This window comes from Apodemus sylvaticus, chromosome 1 (assembly GCF_947179515.1).
Source record: "Apodemus sylvaticus chromosome 1, mApoSyl1.1, whole genome shotgun sequence".
NCBI lineage: Eukaryota > Metazoa > Chordata > Mammalia > Rodentia > Muridae > Apodemus > Apodemus sylvaticus.
In genome coordinates this window covers 98,608,285-98,619,773 of record NC_067472.1, presented here as the reverse complement: position 1 = coordinate 98,619,773, position 11,489 = coordinate 98,608,285, and the positions used below count along the sequence as shown (strand labels likewise).

At 35.3% G+C, this 11,489-nt stretch overlaps 1 protein-coding gene and 1 pseudogene across 1 annotated transcript; both read left to right on the top strand.

Annotated features, from left to right (window-relative positions):
* Positions 1 to 3,308: 3,308 nt before the first annotated feature.
* Positions 3,309 to 4,253, top strand: LOC127679999 (olfactory receptor 473-like). The gene has a single exon (XM_052175562.1). The coding sequence runs from the start codon at positions 3,312 to 3,314 to the stop codon at positions 4,251 to 4,253; it is 942 nt and encodes a 313-aa protein (XP_052031522.1). The 5' UTR covers positions 3,309 to 3,311.
* Positions 4,254 to 10,702: 6,449 nt separating this feature from the next.
* Positions 10,703 to 11,172, top strand: LOC127679988 (protein SREK1IP1-like; annotated as a pseudogene).
* The last annotated feature ends 317 nt before the right edge of the window (positions 11,173 to 11,489 follow it).

Here is an 11,489-nt window from a genome sequence, read left to right as displayed (position 1 = left end):
CAAGCTGCCTTGTCTGTCTCCATTCCATAGGACTCTGCAGCCATCACAGAATGACTCCTAATGCTGTTGTAATGAAAGCAGGATTACCAACATTGAACAGCAAGATTGGAAGCACAGATGCTCCTCTATTTAAAGTCTCGTTCTTGAGACCAAAGTATTTTCAGAGTCTTAAGAGGAAGATTTTAAGGAACTCACTAAGTTTGGCAAGTGTAAGAGTGTTGAAGGAGCTGAAAGGGATGACAAGCCCATAGGAAGGAATTGTGAATATTTAATTTTAGGAAATACATCAGAGGAAGCATGATAGCTTTATTCAAGTACTTCAATGATTTTATCCATAAGGCAGTTTGTACCACTGCTAACATAGAGGCAGTACACTACTCTTCCTAGTGTAATTTTATAATAACCAAGATCCACTGAAGAAAAGATAGAAGTCCCCCATAGATTAGCTACAGATGTGCAACTATGATTCGTTGCTATTCATAGCTAATTTATTAAAAACTGTGGCTCATCATCAGAGAAATTAAATGCTTACTTTCTACTAAAAGCAAAACAAGGGGAATATTTAAGAAATTTATATATTTGAACAATATTTAGTATTGATATGTCTTGTGGTAAATGTTCAAATACCTACAAGTTTTTTATATTCTTATCTAACTTTAACTAAATATAGCACTATTAAAATAAAATTGCCAGCAGAAATTGTAAACTATTCATATTATATTAGTAAATATATGGAGACCACCGTAGCATCCTCTAGCAAGACTCTTGAAAAGTATATAATTAGAAGGGATTATATATTATAGTAAGATAAATTTAGAGAGATGATAGAGTGTAGACTATAAAGTTCTGGACATCAAACTAAAAAGGATGACATAGGTTCTATGAAGTATTTCATATACCCAAATATCACTCATGGATATGAAGTACCCTAAACTATTTAATCAAAAAGGATTTCAGAAATCAATGAGCTATAAAGAACAATTTGACTCAGTGCTTTCCATTAGTCAGAATTAGGTAGATAAACCTATATTGGATCCCAGCAGATAATTATTTTGAATTATTGCCCTAAGAAAACCAAGTAACATTTGTATTATATAATTTATCATATTTTTCATGTTAGCATCATGGTGGTTGAGATATTTCTGGGATTTCTAGGTGTGGCAGTTAACAGTTGTGAAAATTAATACCTGAAAAGGATGATGATCAGTTATGTTCTACTCAGGGCTTATCATGATGATATGTAGGTAAGGATTCATAATGTAAACAACCTGTTTATATTATTATATTTTAACTTTAACTAAATATTAGCACTATTAAAATATGTCTAAGCTGGGCATAGTGACACATACATTTAATTGTATGCATAGATATCATGAAGCTCAAACATGTGGCTTGAGGTTTGAGGCCAGCTTGGGAGACATAACAGGTCATTGTGCTTGTTTGTATGTGTATACATGTGTGCAATTTATATATTTACTTGTATATTAAAAGTCAAAATAATATATATTAGGGAAAAGGGTAGTACCTATAAGTGCAGCAAATTTCTTATTGCTGATGTATATGATGTCTATTTTGAATTTTCAAGTTTTTCCTCAATGTTGTTACAGAAGTTTTTAAAAACCAGAATCATGTGCAATCATTTGTAGTTCTCTTGTTACACTTTCTATGAAGTAAAAGTTTATTGACTCCTTTTCTCTCTGACTCTCATTTTCCTTGGCAAGAGACAGAATTATATTCATATTTTGATCCCAGAATCTATTCAGTTCACTGTGCATGCATTCACTATTTTTAAATTCAATTTTATGTCCAATCACTGGAGATTTGTAAGAGAAGGATAAAACACTTATTGCTGAGACTATGTGGTGTTTGAGAAGAATGAAAGCACAAAAGGCCATAAAAAGCCTATTGTCCTCAATAAAAATTATGATACCTACAACATAAAGCAAGTTAATCTTATCTATCCTTAGGAGTCAGAGAAGCTTTTGTAGAGAAAATAATGTCAAAAGATGAGGATAAATCACTCTCAAATGAAGAACAGTTAGTTTGGTGTTGAGTAGTGGGCAAAAACACTACAAGAGAAATTATGTTCAAGAATGTCTGCGATTTGCATTGCTTAAATAACATTATGTTATATCATGAAGATTTGAGAAGGTACTGAAGGAATTTCATCAACAAAGAGGTCACCATTTTATGTTGTAAAGTATAAAAGAAAATAATAAAAGACAAGAGAAACATGTAAAAAATCGTGTAAAAAATACAAAAGAAGAATGACCAGAACCTTGACTACAGTGGTAACAAAAAAAGAGGTGAGGATGTAAACTGAAATAAAAAAAAACCAAAGCCAAGCGTACCTTAAAAATTCTTATATTCTTGGGGTATTATATATCCCTTAGTAGCATTCATTGCTAGTTTCAATGTCTAATATAACATTCTTGAACTAACATATAAGACCTTTGGAATGTATACTTAGACCTCTAACAACCCCAAAGCTAAGGGTGTAATCAGGCAACATCTGAGACCTATAATAGAGATTTCCACCCTATTGCTATAATCTACCTACCTGATGTTTCCACAAATATATCTGTAAAATGCCTTGACTTATGACATTTTTTGTTATGTAACTACAAAATCCTTAGAAAACTGTTGTCACATAGGGTAATGGTGGTTGGATATACCTGACTCCATGTTCCTGGGACATGATCACTCTTATTTGACTTCAGAATAAACGAGTTCTAAGACCTTTGAGGTGATAGCTATGCTTTTGTGTTAACAAAGGTGTAAAATTGACAATAAATGGAATATTATTATATTTCATTATAAGTGATACAATAAGATGAATATTAGAAAGTATGCCAAATTGCAAACAGGAGATACTGAATGTTATCAGTACTCAGATATAAAACACATATAGGTAGAATGGTTGAAGAAAAATTAGTTTTTTTATGAAACAGTATGAGAAACATTTGTGGGATTTACAGAGACTTAGAGATATCATGTAAAAGATCATTGAATTATGGATCTGGACCATTGTAAAGATATATTAATTGTAAAGTAGTAAGTAGTAACTTTAATGAATAGTAATACAAAATTAATGAATGACAAACAGTGAGGCCCATCATTTTCATTTTATTCAAAGATGGAGAAAATTTCAGTTTCAAAGGATATAGTACTTACATGGTGGGCAGATGCAATAACTATAAATAAACTATAAATATTCTAGTACTTATATTTATATATAAGTACTAGAATAATCAAAGTGCAAAATGAAAACATTATTAAAATATTTTTATTTCCTTTAATAGGAACAATTCATGCAAGAGATGGAGGCAGGAAACCATACCAGTGTGACAGAGTTATTCATCTTGGGACTAACAGAGGACCCTACATTGTGTATAGTCTATTTTGTGATATTTCTAGGAGTATACATCATCACTTTAGTAGGAAATATCAGCATCATCACGTTGATAAGAATTTCTTCCCAGCTGCACACACCCATGTATCTATTCCTCAGTCACTTGGCTTTTGTAGACATTTTATATTCAACCTCTGTCTCAGTTATAATGCTTATGGAGCTCCTTGGACATGGGCTAGCCTTACCTGTAGCTGCATGTGAGGCCCAGCTCTGTATCATAGTATCATTTGGGTCAGCTGAGTGCTTCCTACTGGCTGCCATGGCCTATGATCGCTATGTAGCAATCTGTTCACCTCTCCTATATTCAACAATCATGTCCTCTAAAGTCTGTTTTCTATTGTTGGGAGTGTCCTATGTTGGTGGCTGCATGAATGGTTGGATATTTACTGGTTGTTTGTTAAATCTGTCCTTTTGTGGACCAAATCAGATAGATCACTTTTTCTGTGACTACTCCCCTTTGCTGAAACTTTCCTGCTCAGATGTTTCCATTATTGGAATCATTCCCTCTTTCTCTTCTGGATCAATTATTGTGGTGACAGTTCTTGTCATAGCTGTTTCCTACATCTACATTCTTATCACCATCCTGAAGATGCCCTCCACTGAGGGCCGCCATAAAACCTTCTCTACCTGCACCTCCCACCTCACTGCAGTCACTATCTACTATGGAACAATTACCTTCATTTATGTGATGCCCAAGTCGAACTACTCTACTGAACAGAACAAGGTGCTCTCTTTATTCTACACAGTGGTGATTCCTATGCTGAATCCCCTCATCTATAGTCTGAGGAACAGAGATGTAAAAGGTGCTCTGAGGAAGGCAATTGCCAGAGTATATACATAGATTCAAAAAATTTGTGATGATTTCGTTTATGCAGGACACAGAGTATCTATCACATGATGCTTAACTGATTTCTCTATCACATGATGCTTAACTGATTTTGTGGCATTAAATCCTATTTATTTGGACTATTTTTAGATTTATACACTTGCATATTATTTGCAGCTCCTCCCGAAGTCATGAAGTGATAGGAATAATTTTTGCTACTATTGAACTTCTGAAAGATGTCAAGCTTTTGGCTTTGCATGATTTATGTAGCAATTGTTTGTGTCAGGTTAAATTTTAATTTCATTTATATAAATTATATATATATATATATACACATAATTTACAAATAAAGTTAAATTCATTTTAAAATAATTCACATTTTAAAATTTTCTATATTCTTTGTTTACATTCCAAATGATTTTCCCTTTCCGGGTTTGCCCCTCCCCATAAGTCCCATGAGCCCTCTTCCCTCTGCCCAGTCCCAATCAACCCCCTCCCACTTCTCTGTCTTGGTAATCCCCTACATTGCTGCATCAAGCCTTCTCAGGACCAGGGCCCTCTCCTTCCTTCTTCTTAGGAATGATTTGATATGTGAATTGTGTCTTGGGTATTCAGAGTGTCTGAGCTAATATCCATTTATCCGTGACTGCATTCCATGTGTGTTCTTTTGTGAATGGGTTACCTCACTAAGGATGATATTTTCCAGTTCCAACCATTTGCCTAAGAATTTCATGATTTCATTGTTTTTAATTGCTGAGTAGTATTCCATTGTGTAAATATACCACATTTTCTGTATCCATTCCTCCATTGAGGGACATCTGGGTTCTTTCCAGCTTCTGGCTATTATAAATAAGGCTGCTATGAGCATAGTGGAGCATGTGTCCTTATTGCATGCCAGGGAATCCTCTGTGTATATGCCCAGGAGTGGTATAACAGGGTCCTCTGGAAGTGTCTTTCCCAGTGTTCTGAGGAACCACCTGACTGATTTCCAGAGTGGTTGTACCAGCTTGTAATACAGGAGAACATGAACCAAAACATAGAAGCCCTTACAAAGGAAACACAAAAATCACTTAAAGAAATTCAGGAGAATATGGGTCAACAGATAGAAGCCAATAAAGAAGAAATGCAAAAATCACTTAAAGAAATACAGGAGAACTTGGATCAACAGGCAGAAGTCATGAAATAGGAAACACAAAAATCTCTTAAAGAATTACAGGAAAACACAAACAAACAAGTGAAGGAACTGAGCAAAACCATTCAAGATCTAAAAGGAGACATAGAAACAACTAAGAAATCACAAAGTGAGACAACTTTGGAGTTAGAAAACCTTCCGAAGAAATCAGGGGTCATAGATGCAAATATCAACAACAGAATACAAGAGATAGAAGAAACAATCTCAAATGCTGGAGAAACCATAGAAAGCATTGACTCAAGACTCAAAGAAAATGCAAAATGCAAAAAACTTGTAACCTAAAACATCCAGAAAATCCAAGACAAAATGAGAAAAACAAACCTAAGGATTATAGGTATAGATGAGAGTGAAGATTTGCAAGTTAAAGGGCCAGCAAATATCTTCAACAAAATTATGGAGGAAAAGTTCCCTAACCTAAAGAGAGAGATGCCCATGAACATACAAGAAGCCTACAGAACTCCAAATAGACTGGACGAGAACAGAAATACCTCCCGTCATATAATAATCAAAACCCCAAATATACTAAACAAAGAAAGAATACTAAAGGCAGTAAGAAAAAAAGGCCAAGTAACATATAAAGGAAGACCTATCAGAATTATACCAGACTTCTCACAAGAGACCATGAAAGCTAGAAGATCCTGGGCAAGATCTCATACAGTCTCTAAGAGAACACAAATGTCAGCCAAGACTACTATACCCAGCAAAACTCTCAATCACCGTAGATGGAGAAACCAAGATATTCCATGACAAAACCAAAATTTACACACTATCTTTCCACAAACCCAGCCCTACAAATGGTAATAGGTGGAAAATGCCAATACAAGTAGGGAAACCACACCCTGGAAAAAGCAAGATAGTACTCTTCTTTCATCAAATTCACTTATTTCTTATAACTACCTATGTAAGTAAAACCTTTGTTTTAAGATGTGAATAAATTGCCTAGACAGACAGAAAGTAGGCTTATTTTGTTTTTGTTTTGCTTTTAAAATGTAAGGCATAGTTATTTAAAAATTCTGAGCCTCTTACATCTAATTTTACAATGATTATATGATGCCAATCATTATAAAATACCATGTTTACAGATAAGAACCATGAACCTTATAGAAATATAATTGTCTTAAAGAGGAGTGTAGATTAAGTATTGTTTTTCTGCACCATGCACATACTACATACTTCAGCATAACTTGTATAAACGTGTCAGCACTGCTATCATATAGAGGATGTTTTCTAAAGTATCTTCTACATCTGATATTTTATCTTTTATTCTGTTGGTGATGCTTATATCTATGACTCCTGATCTTTTTTCTAGGTTTTCCATTACCAGGGTTGTCTCCCTTTATAGTTTCTTTATTGTTTCTATTTCCATTTTTAGATTCTGGTTGGTTTTGTTCAAGTCCTTTACATGTTTGATTGTGTTTTCCTGTATTCCTGTTTAAGGGCTTCTACCTGTTTTCTTATGTTCTCCTCTATTTCTTTAAGGGAGTTATTTATGTCCTTCTTAAAGTTCTTTATTATCTTCATGAGATGGAATTTTAGATCAGAATCTTGCTTTTCAGGTGTTGGGGTATCCAGGGTTTGTTGTGGGAGAACTTGGTTCTGATGTTGTCAAGTAGCATTGGTTTCTGTTGCTTATGTTCTTGTGTTTACCTCTCACCATCTGGTTATCTCTGGTGTTAGTTGGCCATGCTGTCTCTGACTGGAGTTTTTCCCTCCTGTAATCCTGTGACACTGGGTATGTTAGAACTCCTGGAGGTCAAGCTATATCTGGGCATGATTGGGGTGGGGTGAGCTGGAGTACAGGGTTCACTCCTAACCTATGGAAAGAGAGATGCCCATGAACATACATGAAACCTACAGGATGCCAAACAGATTCGACCAGAAAAGAAATTTCTCTGTCACATAATAGTCAAAACACCAAATGTACAGAACAAAGTAGTAATATTAAAAGCAATAAGGTGTTGACACCAAACTTCTTAACAGATACTCTAAAAGCCAGAAGATCTTGGGCAGATGTTATACAAACCCTAAGAGAAGAGAAATGCCTGCCCAGGATACTATACCCAGCAAAACTCTCAATCACCATAGATGGAGGAACCAATAACTCAATGACAAAATCAAATTTAAACAATATCTTTCCACAAGTCCAGCCCCACAAAGGATAATATAAGGAAAACTCCAACACAAGGAGGAAAATTATACCCAAGATAAAACAAGAATTTAACTTCTCTCAAGAGACCCAAAAGAAGAGATCCACACAGATATAATTTTACCTCTAATAACAAAAATAACTGGAAGCATCAATCATTGGTCCTTAATATTTCTTAACATCAATGGACTCAATTCCCTCCAGAAAAGACATAGACTAACAGTCTGTATATGTAAACAGGACCCAGCATTTTGTTGCTGCATATGGGAAACACATCTCAGTGACAAAGACTGACACTACCTCAGAGTAAGAGGATGGAAAAGAATTTACAAGAAAATGATCCAAAGAAACAAGCTGGAGCAGCAATATCAAGTAAAATTGATTTTCAAACAAAAGTTATCAAAAAGGATAAGGAATGATTCTTCATACTCACCAAAGGAAAAATCCACCAAGATAAACTCTTAATTCTGAAAATCTATGCCCCATATGCAAGGGAACCCTCATTTAGAAATGAAATGTTTACTAAAGCTCAAAGTACACATTGGCCTTCAATAATAATGAGGGGAGAATTAAACACCCAATTTAATCAATGGACACATCATGGAAACAGAAAGTAAACAGAGACACATTGAAACTAACAGAAGTTATGAACCAATGGATTTAAGAGCTATCTACAGAACATTTCACACTAAAACAAAATAATGTAACTTCTTCTCAGCACCTCATGGTACCTTTTCCAAAATCAACCATATAATTGGACACAAAACTAACCTCAGCTTATACAAGAAGATTTAAATAATTCCATGCATCCTATCAGATCACCAAGGACTAAGGCTAGTCTTCAATAATAACAAATCAACAGAAGGCCCACATACACATGGAAGCTGAACAACCCTCTACTCAGTAATAACTTGGTCAGAGAGGAAATAGAGAAATTAAAGACTTTTTAGTATTTAAAGAAAATGCACAATATACACAAACTTATGGGACATAATGAAGGCAGTGTTAAGAGGAAAACTCTGCTCTGAGTGCCTCCATAAAGAAATTGGAGAGATCAAACACTAGCAGCTTAACAGCTCATCTGAAAGCTCTAGAACAAAAAGAAGAAAACCATACAGAAATTGGAGAGATCATACACTAGCAGCTTAAGAGCTCATCTGAAAGCTCTAGAACAAAAAGAAGAAAACATACCCAAGAGGAGTAGACTGCAGGAAATAATCAAACTCAGGGCTGTAATCAACCAAGTAGAAACAAAGAGTCTATACATAGAATCAACAAAATGAGAAGCTGGTTCTTTGAGAAAATCAACAAGATAGATAAACCCTTAGCCAGACTAATCAGAGGGCACAGAGGCAGTTTCCAAATTAACAAAATCAGAAATGAAAAGAGAGACCTAACAACAGAAATTGAGGAAATTTAAAAAACTACAAGATCCTATTACCAAATCCTCTACTCAGCAAAACTGAAAAATCTAGATGAAATGGATGATTTTCTAGACAGATACCAGATACCAAAGCTAAATCAGGATCAGATAAACCATCTAAATGGCTTCATAACCCCTAAAGAAATAGAAGCAGTCATTAAAAGTCTCCAAACCAAGAAAAGAAAGTAACAAAATAAAACAAAACCCCCAAAACCCCCCAAAACAAAACAAGACAAAAGAAAACAACAACCTCCCCCCAAAACAAAAACAAAACCAAAAAACCCCAGGACCAGATGGTTTTAGTGCAGAATCATGTCACTCCTTGAAAGAAAACTTAATACCAATACTTTTCAAAATATTCCATAAAACAGAAACAGAAGGAACACTACCAAATTCATTCCATGAAGTGACAGCTACACTCTACAAACACCCAGTAAAGTAAGAGAACTTCAAATCATTTTTCCTTATGAATATTGATGCAGAAATACTCAATAAAATTCTAGCAAACTGAATTCAGGAACTCATCAAATGATCATTCACCATGATCAAATAGGCTTCATCCCAGGGATGCAGGGATGGGTCAATATGTGGACATCCAGCAAAGTAATCCACTATATAAACAAACTAAAAAAAGGCCCAAAACCCCCAAAACACCACATGTTCATCTCATTAGATGCTGATTAAAAAGCATTTGACAAAATACAACATCTATTCATGTTAAAAGTCTTGAAAAGATCAGAAATTTAAGGCCCATACCTAAACACAATAAAAACAATATATAGCAATATATAGCAAAGCAATAGGCAACATCAAACTAAATGGAGAGAAATTAGAAACAATCTCCCCAAAATGTGGTTTATTTACACAATGGAGTACTATTTAGCCATTAGAAACAATGAATTCATGAAATTCTTAGACAAATGGATGGAGCTGGAGAACATCATACTAAGTGAGGTAAGCCAGTCTCAAAAGATCAGTCATGGTATGCACTCACTGATAAGTGGATATTAGCCTAGAAATTTTGAATACCCAAGACATAATCCACATATTACATGATTTCCAAGAAGAACGGAGGAGTGGCCCCTGGTTCTGGAAAGACTCAGTGCAGCAGTATAAGGGAATACCAGAACAGGGAAGTGGGAAGGGGTAGATGGGGGAACAGGGGGAGGGAAGAGGGTTTATGGGACTTTTAGGGAGTGAGGAGCCAGAAAAGGGGAAATCATTTGAAATGCAAATAAAGAATATATCGAATAAAAAAAAAAGAAACAATCCCACTAAAATCAGGGACAAGGCAAGGCTGCCCACTCTCCCCCTTATCTACTTAATATGACAAAGTTGTAGCCAGAGCAATTAGACAACAAAATGAGGTCAAAGGGGTTCAAAGTGGAAAGGAAGAAATCAGATATAATTATTTGTGGATGATATGATAGTATACTTAAACGACCCCCAAAAATTCCACCAGAGAACTCCTACAGCTGATAAACAACTTCTGCAAAGTGGTTGGATGTAAAATTAACTAAAAAAAATCAGTAGCCTTCCTATACTCAGGCTGAGAAAGAAATTAGGGTTCCCCTCCCTGTGAAGTTATTATAGTGGCCACATGGGAGAAATCCCTCTGAGAATGCGTTGTCCTCAGAACAGACCTGAACTTAATGCAATCTCTTAAGCCGAGGACTCCAGTGACTCCACCACTCCCCTTCATCATGGCAGTTCCAGGCTGCAACAAGGACAATGTCAGAGCAGGCTGAAGAAAATGTGGCTTCCCTGGACACCTGACTTTTGAGTACAGCAATTTTCTCCAGGTAGACCCCAAAAAGGATATTATGTTGGACGTCAGCAGCACAAGTAGTGAGGACAATGGTGAAGAAAATGAGGAGCTCACCAAGCTGCAGGCTCTGCAGGGGGAAAAGAATAAATGAAGAAGAGGAGAAGGAAAGGGAAAAAAGCAGAGAGAAAATTAAATTAAAAAAAGGAAAAGATCTCACTCCAGTACCACTGAAGAGCAATCCACAAAAACCAAAGAAACAGAAGTATCAAAAAAAAAAAAAAAAAAAAAAGAAAAAAAAAAGGAAAAAAGAACAAATCGAAAAAGGAAAACATCAAAATAGAAAAAAAGAAGAGAAAAAAGGAAAAGCATTCTTCCCCTAACTGTTCTGAATTCACCAGAAAATAATAGAGTCTTGGGCCTAACTCAGGAAATTGAAGAATTCAGTATTTTTAACTATTGAACCTTCCTTGGAATTGGTATATAATTACTCTTTGCAGAAAATTCTAGCCTCTTCCATTAAAGTCATTTTTCACCTATTGGGGCCCTTATCTCTCCGCCCACCTGTATTAATCCATCTCATTACTTGACAGCTGTGTCTCAAGCATAGATATGTGTACATGCAAAGCACATCATTTTGGCTATTTGTGTTTTGGTGTCTTAGGCCGGTGCTGTCTCTTGGTAAGTTAATTAGCATGGTGCTTTATTGCAATCAAAGGAATAAT